The 17,223-nt window shown below is 53.8% G+C and overlaps 2 protein-coding genes across 4 annotated transcripts; one reads left to right on the plus strand and one right to left on the minus strand.

The window, feature by feature from the left end:
• Positions 1-50: 50 nt before the first annotated feature.
• On the minus strand, positions 51-5,913 carry RNF25 (ring finger protein 25). The gene is made up of 10 exons (XM_052676276.1): positions 5,803-5,913; positions 5,651-5,725; positions 5,480-5,582; positions 5,322-5,389; positions 4,603-4,672; positions 4,402-4,473; positions 4,090-4,230; positions 3,661-3,750; positions 2,788-2,922; positions 51-2,656 (listed from the first exon to the last, which is right to left on the minus strand). Exons 1-10 carry the CDS (start codon positions 5,838-5,840, stop codon positions 1,931-1,933), a joined length of 1,518 nt encoding a protein of 505 aa, XP_052532236.1. The 5' UTR covers positions 5,841-5,913; the 3' UTR covers positions 51-1,930.
• A 3-nt stretch (positions 5,914-5,916) lies between these two features.
• Positions 5,917-16,775, plus strand: STK36 (serine/threonine kinase 36). Of its 3 annotated transcripts, none has more exons than XM_052676262.1 (26): positions 5,917-6,105; positions 6,587-6,727; positions 7,307-7,384; positions 7,750-7,880; positions 8,125-8,374; positions 8,778-8,871; positions 9,106-9,275; positions 9,474-9,673; positions 9,748-9,871; positions 9,983-10,126; positions 10,395-10,574; positions 10,796-10,890; positions 11,181-11,286; positions 11,709-11,850; positions 12,136-12,263; positions 12,735-12,839; positions 13,056-13,154; positions 13,368-13,462; positions 13,790-13,853; positions 14,042-14,152; positions 14,304-14,378; positions 14,787-14,958; positions 15,204-15,351; positions 15,448-15,607; positions 15,782-16,528; positions 16,619-16,775. In XM_052676262.1, the coding sequence occupies exons 1-26, from the start codon at positions 6,022-6,024 to the stop codon at positions 16,763-16,765; spliced, it is 3,990 nt and encodes a 1,329-aa protein (XP_052532222.1). In that variant the 5' UTR covers positions 5,917-6,021; the 3' UTR covers positions 16,766-16,775. The 3 variants fall into 3 exon arrangements, with proteins under 3 accessions (XP_052532222.1, XP_052532223.1, XP_052532224.1); XM_052676263.1 differs by having other exon boundaries at positions 10,799-10,890; XM_052676264.1 differs by lacking the exon at positions 7,307-7,384.
• Positions 16,776-17,223: the final 448 nt, after the last annotated feature.

A 17,223-nucleotide genomic window follows, 5' to 3' on the forward strand; every position in this document is an offset into this window, starting at 1 on the left:
CCAACCCAAGTCCCCCCCTCCACTACCACCACGAGAGCACAGGAAGCAACTTGTGTCACTTTACTTGCTTTTAATAGTGTTAATGTTACAGCCACCATCAGTGCCTTTCTGCCAGCGTGAGCACCATTGCCAGTGTAGCCTCACAACAGCCCTGTGAGGTAGGTCAGTAACAGCACAGCCCCATCTTGGGAGTAGGCATGTAAGTAAATGCCAAGTTAGAAGCCTCAGGGCATGGTGCAGGCTCCATTTCTCCCTCATTCTAAATCCCCATCCTGGACAAACTTTTAGAGAAAGGAGCTATACATCTGCTGCTTTGAAGTTACTCAGACACAGAGCAGGGAAGGCATACCACAGCCTTGCTCTTCCCCAGAACACCCCACCGTCCTCTTCAAGTCAGAATTAAGTGCTGTCTTGACAGCCTGTACCTGCTGTTGCCAGGATGTTTTCTAAAAGAATTTATGTTTGGCCCAAATTCATTTCCACACACTAGTACAGAATTTCCTCTGCTCCAGGCTAACAGCAAGAGAGTCAGAAAGGTGAGAGCCCTTAATCCCTTCTCCCTGGCAAAAAAAAACCAAACCAAAACAAAACAAAAAAAACCCCTCCCTTCTAACAAGCATAGTGTTTGACTGAGTTACTGAAGACCTTGCTCACTTTAATTTCTGTGGCTGAATTCCTATGCTCCAACGGTGGCACAGTAGCTTTCCCAACAAGGAGAAAGAAAAGTTTGACTCACGGCAGGATGCCAAGGAGCTTGGCAATTGGAACATGGCAATTTTTGTTCTTCTAAAAGCACAATGAGCAAAAGGAAGATGATAGTTATCTGTGTGAGAAGAGGGGTTTGTTATGGGCCCACAACGCACAAACAAGCGTGAAGAAATCAGTATGGTTTAGGTGAGCCAGACAGCTCACACTGACAAAGCAGGGAGCTAGCATCCTACTATCCAAGAGACTTCCCCTGCACGTACGGCATAGGAGAGAAGGGAGTTATACCAAGGATCAACACTTTGCTCCAAACAGCTAAGAATAGGAGTGGGAGGGCAAAGAAAACAAAAGGAACAGGCTCCAGAGAAGACCCAACAAATTAATTTAATAGCAGCCTCCCACTTCAGAAATTTGGGATTCCTGTCATATCTCTGCAGCAGGACATGGTTTGAATCTGAAACAGCAGCAGAAGGAACTGCAAAAAAGCAGCTGACGGACAGGGCAGAAGCTCCAGCTAAATTCAAGCTTCCATGGGGAGCAGGAGCCAGTACCAGGCCTCAGTCACTGGCTAGTCCTGACCTACTAAAGCATTGGCTTAAACTTAATTTAGCTCAGGCTGGGGCTGGGAAGAATCATATTATACAAAGGACTTGCCTGGCCAAGCCTATGAGTTGAGCAGCAGTCTGCACCACAGAATAAACAGTCATCTTTAAGGAGCAGGGACAGCAGCTGAGAAGGTGCTCAAAGAACACTAAAGGATGCAGCAAGATGAGCTGCAGGTTGCTGCCCTGGCACAGCCTCATTGCCTAGTGCCACCATGGCTCTGTAGGGATGCTCAGTTCCAGAGAAGGTCCTGCACAGCTTTGGCTGCTGTAGCACCATGTCAAGCCAATTCCAATTGTTTCTGTAGGTATGTATGCTCAAGAAAACAGATGATAGATGCATGCTGGTCCCAGGTCAAGCCCTCCTCTGCCCCCTGCATCCTTCATGATCTACTATGACTTGTCAAAAGTCAGCTTCTCCAGTGGTGTTGACAGCCAATTGCTCACACCAGGCAGCCTGATGCTTCACGCTACATGAACCATGGAAAGCTCACCTGTCCCAAGCTGTGCCAACTGCCTCCTCTCTCCCAAGTTGTATGGTGACTCCTTGCTACTGCTCTACCACAGTCTTTGCCATTCTTGTTATTAACAGCCTCTCCCAGCCCAGCCCCTTACCCCTCCTGCTAGGAACTGCTCTCCTTCTCCACAAAATGGGCTTCTCGACATCCACTGGGCCTGAACATCCCTCGCCCTCTTGGTGCTCTGTGGTAGGAGCCACGATCTTGCACTCTGGACCTTTCCCACCTCCTGCAATCCCAGGGCCTGTGGTGGCCTTGCCAGCCAGAAGCTGCTCTGTGCTCGCCACGGTTGAATGCCAGGTTCTCCTTCTCCCTGCTTTGGGCTTCAGCACCTTGCTCCGGGGTCCATCTTTCCATGCTATGGTGTTCCTCTTTCAAGTCCACTGTGCCTGCTACTGGTGAAGGATCTTCAGGGAACAGCTCCTTTCTTTCAGCCAAGGCAGCTGCCTTGCTTCTGCTGTGAGGCTTTGGAAATTCCTGACAGTGCCTCCCACCAGGTCTTCTCTCTGGTCTCTGACCAAAGCTTCTGGGCACCCTGGAGCCATGGGACAGATGACAGGCTTCCCCTGCTGCTTCCTGTGAGCTGCTGCAGGACTGCCTGCCCTGGCCTCTTGGGCCTGACCTCTCCCCTCTGTGCCTCTCCCTCTTGCACTGAGGTTCCTTGGGCACAGCAGGCCTCTCTGGCTGCCCAGGCTCTGCCCTGCTCTCTGGAGCCCTGGCTGGCTCCAGAGCTGAGGCCTGGCAGGCTGTCTGAGGTGCATCCGCATCGCTAGCACTCACCAGCAGCTCAGAGGAAGCAGCTGCCTGGCCTGGATCAACAGTAGCTGGAGGCTGAAAGAAAGAAGCCAATGGTTAAGAAAGGGACAGGACAGTCCCAAAGCAGATGACAGTGTTTGGCCCTCAAGTCCAGGGACCTCCTTGCTGGTGTGGAGCTCAGTGGCTCTCTGCCCCCAGTGCCATACCGCCTGCAGGCTGATGAAGTAACGGTTCTTCTCTGCTTCGGGGTCAATGATGCCCCCTTTCTCTTGCTGTTTCTTGAAAATTAAGCGCAGTTCTTCTTGGTGCTGCAGCATCTTGGCATCTGGCCTGTATGGCTCCTGAGTGGCAGATAGCAAGAGGGGTTAAGGGCTCTATCTATATGGGCAGTCAGTTAGCAACAGCATGAGCAACTCCCCAAACCCTCATTTGATCACACAGCACCCAAGTAAACTGTCTGTTTGCAACACTGGACCCACTGAGCCTACAGATTCACGTGTAGTTCCCTGTCTCTGTATAGGTACCCGTCACTGCAGACCCACTGTTCCTTGCATTGCCTGTCTGAGGACCTCCTGCTTTGGAGCAAGATGCAGAGCAATTAAAAATCAAGAACCACATAAGCTGGAGTCACTCACTTGAAACTGGTAACATCTCAGTGGGTACAGGGACATATTTAAGGAAAGCTACAATTATTCTCTTAGAGCAGACAGAACACAGAGGTTCCTTTCAGGCACTCTGCCTGATGGCAGAATTGTCTCTCTCCCCCACCACATCTGCTTGCTTTGGAGAGCAAGCCAACAACATTACATATCCTCACTGCCTCCCCATGCAACAGCTACATATCTTTTGCTTCCCTCTGCCCTTATCACATCTGAAGGTGGGCCCCTTTTCTATGGCAGAAGGGCTCCAATGGTCCCCTCAGAATAGAGCACAAGATGGAATTTGTACATTTGTGTGTCTTCCTAGAGTAAATGGCAGAGCATGTTAATCAGCTGCAGCTGGCACTGTTCACGTGTTAAAATGTCCCAGTTAAAGCTACCCAGAGAGTGGGCACAGACAGATGAATCCACATCTCTTACCAGTGGGTGCTGTGGTGGTGGCGCTGCCTTCAGGGCACAGAGGTCATAAACCAAGGTTTCCCGGCAGACAGGGCACTGCACGCCGACTTTCTGCAGGGAGGTGAGAGGTGAAACCCTAGGCAACAACCCAGCCCATGCACATCCAGAGAATCCCCATGCTGGAAGTGAAACAAACAGGGCAGCCTTCTTCAACTAACCACAGGCACTTTTTTGCTAAGGCAGGGAGGCCCACGGGGATTCCAGTTTGTAATTATGGTTGGAAGGGGCTCCTGGGGCTCACTTGGTCCAATCTTCACTGATTCTCTCAGCGCAGGCACAGTGCTAACCATACTGCACACGGCTGCTGAGTCAGGATGGCCTTTGTTCCACATCCCACAGGGAGTGACAGAGAACTCAAGACGGCTTGTGCAGGGAATCAAAGCCCAATACCTGTTTGGGGGAAGGTGCCAGGTGCTGTTCTCTCTCCTCCTGCTGCGTGAGAATCTCCTCTTCCATGTGCTGGGCATAGCGGGCCAGGCAGTGGGAGTGGAAGTAGTGGTAGCACTGGGTCTTTGTGAAGGCTTCCCTCTCCTGTGGATGAGAAAAGGGATTTAAAGAGTGTTCCCAGCACCTACCTGAGGTGAGTTTTCACTCCCGTGTCAGCAGGGATGTTATTGATGGCAAAACCACATAGCTTCTTCCACTGGGCTTCATCTGATTCACTTCTCAGCCACCTTGAATGGCTTGAATACACATTCCTACCTGGAATCCATAGAGGCAGATCACACACTGGCCATGAGGAATATTGTTGTCAGTGAGAATCTCCTTCCCCTTCTGTCAAAGTAGAAAAGCAAGCATTTTTCTCACTGGTCTCCACATGGGCCCAGACTCAGGGCTCTCCTACCTGAAAGGGAGTCAAAGAACAGTGTGCATCTGTCTGCCTCCCTTCTCCCCAGCTCTCACCTCAATCAGCTCATATAGCACCTCTGTCCCCAGCCTGGCTTCAGCAACATTTCTGAGGGTCTGCAAAATCCTACAGCAAAGTAGCACAAATACTTAACACAAACTTTGCCACACCTTTTCACTCTTCCACATGCCTGTCTCCCCACCATAATAACAAGAGAAATAAAAAGAACATCATCCACCAGGGTTTGCCTGTAGTGTGGGATGGGCACAAATGCAAGCACATATTCCCATGCTGTCCCAAGCTCCTTGAGAACAAGTGTGCAGGAAATGGTTGTCCTCAGAGAAATTGCAAGAGTGAGCTTGCAAACTGCTTCAGCTTGAGCTCACCCAGTACTCTTCAGCTTTAGCAAATCTAAGGCTTTGTTGTTCTGGTGGGAGCAACTTTAATGCTGTGCTGCTGACTGGTATCTGGATCTCTGCTGCACCAAGGACAGGAGCACAGAGGCAGCATCAGGCTGCCTGAACACTGCAACTCAGTTCAATCTTGTCTCTGTCAAAGCTGGACCGACATCTCTGAAGGCCTGGCAGTTACATTTCAGGTGGACCACAAAGGAACAAACCATTCCTCAGCAAACTCAGCATCAGGGCTGACATAAGATTTAACTCAAGGTGCTTTGAGAGCTGTATGTATGTGTTAAGAGAACAGAGGGCTCTGAAGGCACTGAGAGAAGGCTCTTAAGCGCTGTTACCATCATCACTCCCCTATCGGCACTCACTTTTGGATTTGCTCATCTGACAGTCCCCGCGGGTTGCTGATGGAGATGTCTGGAGCCTCATTGGGATACTAGAAAACAAAACAAACCAACAAAACCCAAAACGCACCAAGGAAAGCAGAGATAGGGGGCCACAAGGCCCAGCGGGGACAGGAGCCTACCTGGGGGGACACGGCGAGCACCAGCGTGCAGCGCACGAACTGTGAGTCCTGGTCCTGGGCCGTGGCGGGGTGCAGGGTGATGCTCACCTCCCAGGGCTCGGACCTGCGGGCGGGCGGAGGTAAGGCGCGGCCGGAAAGCGGGGCCTGGGGGCCGCGGGGGCCGGTACATACCTCGCGCGGCCCCGCACCACCCGCAGCTCCTCCAGGTAGATAGACTCCAGCACCTCCACCTCGGACGGCAGCGCCCTGCGAAGCACCGAGCGATCAGGCGGCCCCAGGCTCCGGCCCCGGGGAAAGGCGGGGCGGAGACGGGCTGCCATTACCAGTCCGCAGCCTCCACCTCCTCGCCGGCCGCCGCCATCTTGCCGCCCGGCCCGGAAGCGGAAGTGCGGCGGCCTCGGCCGTTGCTAGGCGACGCGGCGGCGCAGCGACGCGGCCTGACGCGGCGGGCCCGACTTCGGGCCGGGTTTTACTGCGGCCCCGCGGCCTTAAATCGTCGGTCCGTAGTCTGGGGAGCCTCGGCCCGACCTCGGAGCCCCGCCATGGAGAGGTACCACGTGCTGGAGGTGATCGGAGAAGGCTCCTTCGGACGAGTGTACAAAGGGCGGCGGAGGTGCAGCGCCCAGGTGAGGAGTGAGGCGGGTACTGGGAGGGACGTCTGTAAAGAGCCTGGCTCCGTCTCCTTAGAAGTCTCCTACCGCCGGCCGTAGGGTTGCTGTTCAGCTGATCTCCGGGTTAATGAAGCTCGGCCCCCCCCCGGTTTCAGCTTGTAAGCCATGTGCATCGGCCACCTTGCCATCCTGGTGATCCTTAGCTGGGACCGCTCCTGTTTGTCAGTGTGCTTCTGGGCCAAAAACTGGCTACTGTGTCCTAACAAACCCTAAGTAAAGGGTGAGAATCGCTTCCTTCAGACAACTGCCTGCAGTCCTGTTAATACAGCTCAGGTGTCTGCTTGTACTCCTTGCTGCCTCAGCTTCAAGGGGCCCTATGAACACGTCTCATTCTGTGTGTTCACCTAGGAAATACTGAATCACCCTTGGGTTAAATGCAGTTCCTGCTAGGGTGGGTGGGACCCTGCTCTGATCCCAGTTTTGCCTGCTTTGGAAGGTGGTGGCTCTGAAATTCATCCCCAAGGTGGGGCGGTCTGAGAAGGAGCTGAAGAACCTGCAGCGGGAAATTGAGATTATGAGAGGCCTCCATCACCCTAACATCATCCAGATGCTCGACAGCTTTGAGACTGACAAAGAGGTAAAGGGGCCTCTGTGTGGGGTGCCTGCTGCACACACTTGCCCTATGTGGGGGCAGGTACTTTTGCTTGGTTGGGCAGGGAGTGTGTGCTATCACCTGCTATCTGTCTCAGTAGATACTGGTTACCAGTGTCTGTCTCAGGAGATACTGGTTACAGCCTTCCAGGGTTCTAGCAGCATTTATAGCCAGCCAAGTTTGTTCAGTGCTCAGCTGCATCTCCACTATTGTTGAGTGCTGCAGACCTGCTTCCAGCCTATTCTTCTCCCTCACGTGGCCTAATTGGAGTTTCCTACTCTCTGGATACGGAGAGACCTTATGAGGGAATTGTCTTAGGACTGGGACCCAGCCTACTCATTGGTCAATGTTTACCAGAGCCCTCCAGTAATTGGGCAGTAGATCAAAAATATGCTCAAGGGAGTATTTCTACCACTGGGCTCTGAAATACCATTATATGCTTATCCCGTTCCTTTACACTTCCCTGACTTCTGCTGTGTCTTCCAGATAAGTAGAGCTACAAAGGTTCAGTAGGGATGCGTCTGGGGGGTGTGCTTAATGCCTCCACACTGCTCCTTCCTCCAGGTGGTGGTGGTGACTGACTATGCGGAGGGGGAGCTATTCCAGATCCTGGAGGACGATGGGAGTTTGCCCGAGGACCAGGTGATTGGCCACACAGGCTTTGCTGCAGAATGGAGGGAACAGGATTTCTTAGCAGGCAGAGGGCTCTTCTGTGGGCGTGGAGACATCAAAGGGGTAAAGGTGTCTCTGAGGCTTTGGCTGGCAGATTCTGAAGGGAATGAAAAGGCAGGGCAGTCAAACTGCAGGCAGTGGGTCACAGTGATCCCATTGACCTTGTTCTCCCCGTTCCTTCTACAAGAGTCAGAACACGTGGCTGCTGCCTCAGCCTTTGGCTCACTCCTCCCTCAGAGAGGAGCTGCTGGCCCAAGGCTGGGGCAGGTCCCTGCCCCAAACAGGGCAAGGGCAAGACTTGGGGTACTGGAATGAAGCTCTCATGTCTCTGGCAGGTCCAGACCATCGCTGCCCAGCTGGTCTCTGCTCTCTATTACCTGCACTCCCACCGCATCTTGCACCGTGACATGAAACCCCAGAACATCCTCCTGGGCAAAGATGGCGTCATCAAGCTCTGTGACTTTGGGTGCGTGCGGGTGACCTGCTAAGGAGGATGTGTAGGCTTGGGGCATCCAAGGAATGTCCTGGAGCTGTAGAGGAGAAGGGGAGGTGTGGAAGGGGACTTGCATTCTGCACATATTGAGGGACTAGCAGGTGTGGGGAATTTGAGATTCCAGAGGGAACAGGATATTGATGACTCACGGGGTCTCCTTAGGAGCTGCAGTGGCTGCTCCAGCCTGAAATGGCCACCTGTGTTTTGCTCTGAGCAGGTTTGCACGTGCTATGAGCATCCATACCATGGTGCTGACTTCCATCAAGGGCACTCCGCTGTACATGTCCCCTGAGTTGGTGGAGGAGCGGCCGTATGACCACACAGCAGACTTATGGTCTGTGGGCTGCATCCTGTATGAGCTGTTCATGGGCACACCTCCCTTCTATACCAGCAGCATCTTCCAGCTTGTCAGCCTCATTGTCAAGGACCCTGTCAAATGGCCTAAGGCCATAAGCCCGGCCTTCAAGGTAAGGAACAAAGCCCTGTCTGTGGTGTAGGACCCATTGATGCAATAGCAGTTTTGGCTTTGTGTGCTGTTCTGATTGATCATGCTTAGGTTTTCTCTCCCATGATATGGATTTTGGAAGACAGTGAAGGAATGAGATCTTGGCCTTCTTGGAGGGGAGCCCTTACACTGCTATCCCTAGATAAATTAGGAAGCTGAGGCAGAGAGCAGAGGAATGATTTACTGTGCTAAGAAGGGAAGTGTCTTCCCACTGCCTGTCTGCCATCAGCACCAGATACGCTGTTTCCCAGGGTGAGACAAAGAGCCCGGGGGTCCTGAGTGTTATTTCTGAGGGAGGCTGGTGGGAGTGCTGTATTCATTTTTGCATGTGTGGTGTCTGACGTTTGCACTGTGCTGCCTTGTAGAGCTTCCTGCAGGGGCTGCTAATGAAGGATCCCCGCCAGCGCCTGTCGTGGCCAGAACTGCTGTCTCACCCCTTTGTTGCTGGACGGGTTACTGGTGAGTACCAAATCATTTCCACTTCTTGCTGCCTGGAGACTGGGAGCACCACCCTACCATTCTTTTTTTTTTCTACCCTGGCTTTTGCCTCCTTCCTCTCAGCTTCCACCAACCCCTAGCTCCTGCCACCTGGGGTTGCTCTGGGTCCCCCAGGATTCTCCTGGGATTGCAGAGCTGGTTACTCTCCTTGCATCTCAAGAAAGAGCTGCTGAAATTCTGCTCCTGCCTTCTCAGTGATTGATGACACGGAAGAGCATGGGATCTCAAACCCCTTCACCACCAAGCTGTCCCCAGAGCTACAGGCCCTGAAGGAGCAGCAAGCCCATTCCCTGGCCCCTAGGAGTGGCCAGTCCAGGATCCTGAGAAAGGCTCGGCAGAAGATGGCTGAGGAGGCACAGAAAAAGGTGGAGAAAAGTGTGGAATTCTCTGGACTGCACCTCATGATTATGTCAAAGGAAGGGCTCTTAAATGGAACTGAGGGGAAAGACAGAAGGAAGGTGGGCAAGGCTGGTGTAATGGCTACATCCAAGGCAGGATTGTGGGGTCATTGTTGTGTTGTTCTCACTGAGTCTCCCTGACTAAACTTCTCTGCCATCTCCCAGGGGCAGCTGAAGGCAAATACTACATCTATGAAGGACTCTGGCAGAGGACATACCAGACATAAACCCAGAGCAGCTTTTGAAAAGGCAGCTCTTGAGGAGGAGGAGCTACCAGCATCCTTCAAAGAGAAGAATTCAGGTGTCCTGCAAGGAAAGAACAGCATGGCAGAGTGGCAACTGGAGGAGCCTATTCCAAGCCCACGGTGAGGGAAGGCTGGGACTGGGAAAAAGAGAGGAAAGTGGGGTAGCTCATAGACTGGTCTGTTTCCTTGGCCAGGGAGCACAGCATCACACAAGATTATGAGCGGGAGTTTCCCCAGCCAGAAGCACTGCAGCTTGGTGTTGGCAGAGCAGAGCTGCAAGGCAGACAAAGCATCGAGGCTGTGGACCTGGAGAGCGAGGTAAGATGGTGTCCTGTGATAAGGACATCAGGGCCCAGTCCCAAGGGCCCGGTACTCAGACTCTGGGATAGGCAGAATCTATGGCACCAACTCTCTCTTCTCCATGGTCAGGAGCTGGAGAGTGATGAGGAGTGGCAACACCTGATCGAGGCCACGGAGCCCTTGGCCGTGCAGCTGAGCACGCCTCTGAGCCTCCTGAGGGACCCAGCCTTCCGGCACCGTGTCCAAGCCCGGCTTGCAGAATCTGCTCAGCAAGTGAGTGATGGCTGGTCCAGCTGACTGAGACTAGGAACGTGGATGCTGCCTTCTTTCCTGGGGTTGGGTTGGGAGCATTGGGAGATCCCCTGCTTCAGCTAGCAAGAAGTCCTGCTGCTTCCCCAGGAATCAGAGCTGCCTCACACACTTAGCTTGTCATTTCCTCCACTGCTGTCCCTTGCCCTGGAGGCTGGGGGGCAGCCATGTGGTTGATGGAGAGGCCATAAGTGCTGCTGATTGTGAGTCCTTCTGGCTTCTTGCTGCCCAGGTGCTGGAAGGGATGCTTGAGGGAGCATCCCATCTCCGTCCCGTACTTCGTGTTGTGGGAAATCTTCTGGCTACCCACTGTGACTCTGAGCTGCTGAACCTCTTTTGCCAAGAGCTGAATGTGCCATTGTCCCTGCTGCATCTGGCCAAGCAGATGCTGGAGAGTGGCAGCACCAAGCAGGTGGGTGTAGAACCCTAGGCAGACTGGGTTTCTCTCAGTCCTGCAGTGTGCCTGTGCTGTCACAGGTCTCTGTGTCCTGCTGGAGATGGTTCACAGGATCAGTGTCTCTTCCAGGCCCTGTTTAGAAGGGGGAAGATCTTGGCAAGGAAGGATCCTGCTGCAGTGGTGTCAGGCTGGCAGGCAGACAATTGCCACTTTGTGTTTCTTTCTGCTTCCTGCAGCAGCCCTGGTGTATCACAGTGCTGACAGACCTCATCATGGTGACCACAGTTTACTTCAGCAGTGAATGCAGCCTGGAGGAGAGTGGACAGGACAGGTAGGAGCAGGGCTAGTGGGGCAAGGTGATGCACTCTGAGGCCTCTTGTAGCCACAGTAGAGAAGTAGGCAGGAAGGAGAAACTGTCATGTGGGGAAGCATCATGATAGATGTCACAGCTCTTACAAATGAGTACTTTCCATGGGGCTAACACAGGGGAAGGCACAGCTAATAAGTTCAGTTGTGCTGCTTGCCCTTTGCAGCCAGAGCTGTGAGGACCTGACCAGATCCTATCCTCATAGCCAGTGACTAGGTTTATCTGTTCTCTTTTGTGCTTGCTGCCTCCCTAAGCCTACAGACTTTCCAGGAGAGTGCCAACCACTTCCTAGCCCTGCTGCCAAATCTGCTGGCCGAGACAGCTGACAGTGAGATGAGACTCTGCCAGCAAAGCCTCCTGGTAAGCATGTCCCAGTCTCCCTGTTCCCCACTCTGTCCTCCCCTGACCAAAGCTGTGGGCTTGGGTGCATGTGTGAGTGGGGAGAGCTGCCTGCTCTGAGCTATGTGGCCTGGTGCATTCTTGTCAGGGCCATTGTTGTATTTTTTTTTTAGGGGGGGGAGGGTGGATCACATGCAGAAAGAACCTCTCTGAGGGACACCTTCCTTGGCTGTACTTCCACGTGTACCCTTTTCTCAGCCAGCACATGGCTCCTATGCCGTAACAGTGGGACTTGAGTGGCTGGAGAGGAGACATTGGTCCCTGAAGCTCTAGCACGAGTGTTCTTCCATCTCTGCTGTCCCCCACTAGTTTCCTCTGTGATTGTTTTTCTCTACCCTCCTACTTTTTATTTGCAGTAATAGCAATCTCCGTGTCTTCCCCAGTGCTTTACCCTGCTCTGTGAGAGCCTGGATGTGATGTGCCCCTCTATCTCTGTCCCCTTCTATGCCAGCCTGCGAGAGGAGAATGAGCCCCTGCTGGACAGACTCCTTCAGGGATTGATCTCTGAGCAACCTGCTCTGCAAGGTAGCACTAATGGCAGCTTACCACTTCCTCACAGGGTTCCTGGCAGGCTTTCCTTCTCTTTCAAGCTCTTGAGCTCTATCAGGGCACTGACTGCTGTTGCCAGGAGAAGGTGGCTGAGCTTATTTGCCCAAATCCCTCAAACATCTGCTACCTGGGGTTCTCCTGTTCTCTTCCTCAATTGCAGAACCTTTATAATCACCAAACATCTCTTGGCTTTCAGCTCCATCCTGCTGTTCCTCAGCACCCCTCATGCTTAGGATGTGTCTCCTGATGTGTCCTTTCCAGGTGCAGCAATGGAGGCCAAATCAGCTCATGACCAGAGACGATGTATGGCAGACCTTTTTACAGCTGCACTGGCAGCTGCCTGCAGCATCCCTCTGGCACGGAACAGCTGTTGGGAAGCCAAGCAGCAGGTCAGGCCACTTCTCTTTGCAGGGCAAAGATGTGTGCTCTCCATGGGATCAACAGCCCTCTCGAGAAGAATCTCTTTTTCAGCAGTAGAGTGTAGGGCTGGGGTCCTCCGAGTTTGTTGGCAGAGGGGCTGTAATTTGCAGGCTGCTCCTCCTGATCTAAGAGCTGAGCCTCAGAGTCTAAAAACTGGGGTTAGGAACATGGGGGAGGGGGAACTCTGGGTTCAGCCCTTAATGGTTCATGTCTGTCTCAAGTTAGCCATTAAGTAATTTAGTCTAAGGATTCCTGACTGTATGGGAACTGCTGAGTCACGGCCTGAACCTCTGATTGATCACCTGAGGCGAGCCATGAGTCAGCCAGAGGAGCACAGATGAAGGCAATGCCTTCTTCTGTTAATCTGTTGCTAGTATGGAACTTCTTAGTCTGTGCAATGCTTCAGGTGCCTGAAATATATAACAGATTGATTTCTACAGGTTGCTCAGGAGATAGCTGGAAAGCTTATGAATGGAGAGTGCCAGCAGCTTGGGAAGTTGCTGGGGAAGCTGGAGCACCCAAATTGCTCCTTGAATGTTCTGAAGGTAATGACCTCATCCATTTATCTGGCTGTTCCCCAAGCTCCTAGTCCCAGGCCAGGGGAACTTCCTTTGGGAAGTGGGAGCTGTAGGTTCAGCCCTTAATAATTCGGTCTCCTTGAGAATTGAGCCCACAATAGCCATGGAGTGTGACTAGGATAGGCCTGATCACTGTGTCTCTGTCACCTGGGCAGCTGTACAGCTTTCCTTTCTGTCTTGCAGATCCTCTACACTGGCTGCTATGCCAGCCCGAGTCTGTGCCAGCACCTGGGGAAGAGCCAGCAAGTATGGGACTTCCTCATGCAGCTCTCAAAGGGCAAGGTAGAACTTCACTGCAGCCCCTGTGATTGGGTAGGAGTGCATGACCCATTTCTTTGGGTGCTGCTTACACCAGGTTGGGTGTTGTGGGAAGAAAAGTGTGTGATGGAGCTCAATCTGTAGAGTGCAGTTGTTGTCTTCCTTCCAGGTCTCAGAAGCATTCCCTCCTCCCCTCTCAGTCTTGCTGTTCCCCTGTGACTCCTGCTCCCTTGGCAGGTCCCCATGGCGGAGGTGACTCAAAGGGTGGCCTGTGAGGCCTCCCTATACCTGCTGACCCTGCTTACCCTGCAGCCCCAGGCCTCTCCTTCCAGGTAAGCACCAGCTTTTATCTGTGGGTAAAGTAGGAGCATTCCCTGTCCTGTACAAGTCTCTGCCCTACACTCTACTCAGAGCTAGGCTTCTGGTCCTGCTGATCCCTCTGATCCTGATGCCTAGATGGATGCTGGGGATGCACTAGGGACAGAGAATGGGGAAGGAAGCTCTGTGAATGAGGAATCACTTGTCTTCCTGCAAAGTGGCTTCTTCCCATCCTTGGGAGTATTTGGATGCCACTGCTCAGTTGGATGTACAGGCCTGGAAATACAGCACTGTAAGGAGGGCTTACTGCCAGTGTTTCACCTCTGGTTCCTGTGTTTCAGGCTTGAGGAGGTGGTTACCCTGGCCCTGGATCTGCTCACTCAGTCTCCTGTCATATCTGTTGTGGTAAGTCTGTCCATTCTGCCAGAGGTGCTGTGAGGAATCCTGCAGAGCCCCACATCCCAATTGGGTTTTATTGTTGCTTCCTCAGGGTGGGATGGGATGGGTACAGCTGATCTGTCCTTGCCCTAGTCTAATGGATTAAGAGCGGATAGGCAAGTCCTAAAGGTGCTGAGCTCTGTTTCTTCTCACAGGGTGCTGCAGCATTCCTCCTGACACAGCTTGATCAGCGTGGGGTGCCTGTTGCACTTGGAGGAAAAGAAATCTTAACAGCAGTGACAAGTGCACTGATGGAGCCTGCTGAGGTATGGAATAGGGCCTGAGGAGCAGGGGGGCCTTGCTGTCACCCCAGTACAAAGGTTTGCAGGCAAAGATGGAGTAAGAAAGATATGGGGTCTGCTGCTGCTTCCCTCAGAGCATTCCCTCAGATCCAGCCTGTCCCACATTCTTCTACAGCTGCATTTCTCCCTGCCTATGGGTGCTGGTCTCTACGATGGGATCATTTTCCTCCTGTTGAAGCTGCTTGCACAGGTACTGGCCTTCCTTTCACCCTTTGCCTGGGCTGGGTGAAGGGATGCAGAGGCCAGAGTGTGGATTGGTGGTGAAGGATGGGGAAAAACAGGAAACTGTAGAGCTTTAGCTGAACTGTGCAACCCCATGAAAGTCACCTAGGGTTGTCTGTGGAGCTCAGGAGGGTTGATGGGAGGATGACAGGCAGAGAGGAGTGACTTATGGATGTATCAGAGTGGGAGAGAACAGAAATGCCCTGAGACTGGTGCCATCAGCAGGGGCAGGAGGGCTGTAGGCTGTTTGGTTCCCTCTTTACTCTTTGGGCGATCCAGCCCTGGCTTCCCTGGGACCATGGGGCTGGTAGAATCATAAACTGGAACCCTGGAGAACAGCCTGGAAGCCTGTTAACACTTTTCTCCCCATATGCAGGAGGATGTGGCTGTGGAACAGAGCTTTTCTGCCTCAGAGTTGTGGAGCGTGGTGTGGCGTTGTGTTCCTGCAGTGCTTTGCATGGGTGGCAGTGGAGCAACACTGGAGGGAAACAGCCCAGAGGCAGGGCCCCCTGTGGCAGAGCCAGACTGGAGCCTTCTCTCCCCTCAAGGTAGGAGCTGTGGGTGAAAAAAGGTATCTGTCCTGTACCCTTCTCCTCATCCTGCTCTCAGGCTTGCTCACATCTCTATCCCCATCATCATCTGATTCCTAGGCCAGAGGGTTCAGGGATTGTTCTTGAGGATTGTTGACCTTCTGCAGAGAGTGAAGGCTCTATGCAGCACAGGCAGACAGAAGAGAGGAGACTTTTCCAGTCTTCCCTAGTTTTGCCTCTCTGCCATGCTGTTCCTCCTGCAGGCACACTGCTTTTCTTAAGCCTGGCCCTCTTCATCTTCACTCGTGAGACCCACTGGTGCCTGCCTCAGCTCACCCAGTCCCATGGTGTCCTCATGGTGATGCTGAAGACACTGCTGTCTCCTCGCTTCCTGGCGTGTCTGGCACAGACGTGAGTTGGGAAGGCTGAAGTGGGCAGTGCTCAACAGCTGAATTTTATTTCCCCCCATCATCTCTGTATTAAGCCCAGTCTCTCTAACAAATTCAGCCAAGCAAGGGAGAATGGAGAGGCTGAGCTCATCCCAGCTGTAGTGATGCAGGCCTGCCAGCTCCTTTGTTTTCCTTTTGCCCTGGATGTGGATGAAGACACCATAGCATTAGTCATCGAGGCAGTGAGAGACTCCCAGATTCCTCCCCAGCTACTGCAGGTACACTTCTACCCCCACCTTTGTCTTTTCCTCCATGAACTGGAGACAATTCCCCACATTGCAGTCCATGTTGGCACTGCTGTTTGTACCCAGCTGGGGACAACACTTGAGTGCCATACAGCCCTCAGAGCAAGGATGATGCCCTCAGCACTACTGTGTCTCCTTTCTCCTTAGGTCTGCTGTCACCATCTGCCTTTGTCAGACACTGAGCTCCCCATGAGCCTCCTATGCCGCCTTGTTGTGTCCGATGAGCAGGTCACAGACCAAATAGCAAGGGAGGCTGCTGCCTCAGAGCACATCACTGCCTACTTGAGTACTGTCTTGTTTTCAGGCAGCCTCACGCTCACAACTGACCTGCTGTCTCTCTTGACTCACGTGGCTCGGACCTGTCCAGAGCACCTGCCCTTCCTCCAGAGGATTTTAGGGGGTTCAGACATGACCTACCATGCACTGACCCACCTACTCAGCCACCAGGAACGCCCCATACGGGCCAAAACCTGCAATCTGCTGGGCAACCTGCTCCGCCATAGCCATGGCTTTCCCCAGGTGTTGCAGAACCAGCCTGGCTTACTGGAGAGCCTGCTGGTGTGTCTGGCTGATGAGGATGAGGCTGTGCGCAAGGCAGCCAGCTTTGCAGTGGGTAATGCTGCTTATCACGAGTCCTCCCCAGCCGGGACTCTGGGCAAGGCCGTGCCCAGGCTGACGCAGCTGCTGAGCGATCAGCAGGCCAAGACACGCTGCAACGCAGCCTCAGCCCTTGGCAATTTGGGCCAGCGCTCGGCAGAGCTCGGGGAGTTGCTCGTGGAGAGTGGGACGCCACGCATCCTCCTGGAGGTGGCCTGCCGGGATCCCCAGGCCAGTGTGCGGGAGGGAGCACTTATGGCTCTGCGTGCTGTCAGCCAGCACCCTGGGATACAACAGGTATCGGCCCTCACCCCTCTTGTGGAACAGCCGGTGGCGTCGAGGGGACGATGCAGGGCTGACTGCTGATTGCTGTGCCTCTGTCCACAGGTGTTGCTCTCCCTCAGGGCCGGTGACCAGCTGGCTGCGCTAGCCGGCAGTGACTCCTGGCCCACGGCTGGGGGCAGCCCCCGGCCTTCATCTGCACGCCACTGCCAGAAGCTCATCCGCCTCCTCACACCCCTGCAGAGCACCTGAGGGAGCCCAGGGAGTCCACGCAAGCTACGTGTGCCTGGCTCATGCCCCGCGCTGGTGAGAAGGGCTGAAGCCAGCAGTCACCCCGATGCTGGCATCGGGATGGGAGAAACGCACCTTCTGACCCGCAGTGACTGCTGGCTGCCCCAGGGAACTCTGCCTGGCCTCTCCGGCTGTGCCCTGGATGCACTTATTAGAGCTGAGGATGATGACACCTACAGCGCGTTGCTGCAGCGCACCCGGGCTGCGTATGGCTCTTGATCAGAAGCTCAATCTGCGGCGTTGTACCGAGGAACCCTTCTCACGTGGAGCTTTTTTCGGAACAAGTGCCTGCGATCTCCAGGACAGTGCCGCCATTTTCAGCCGCAGCACTGGGCGGTGGCCGTGCCCGCTCCGGCCGTCCGTCCTCACTGCGCCCCTCTAACTACCGCCTATTCGGCCGCCAGGGGGCGCTGCGGGCG

The sequence above is a fragment of the Tympanuchus pallidicinctus genome, unplaced genomic scaffold (genome assembly GCF_026119805.1).
Source record: "Tympanuchus pallidicinctus isolate F22 unplaced genomic scaffold, pur_lepc_1.0 scaffold15, whole genome shotgun sequence".
NCBI classification, from domain to species: domain Eukaryota; kingdom Metazoa; phylum Chordata; class Aves; order Galliformes; family Phasianidae; genus Tympanuchus; species Tympanuchus pallidicinctus.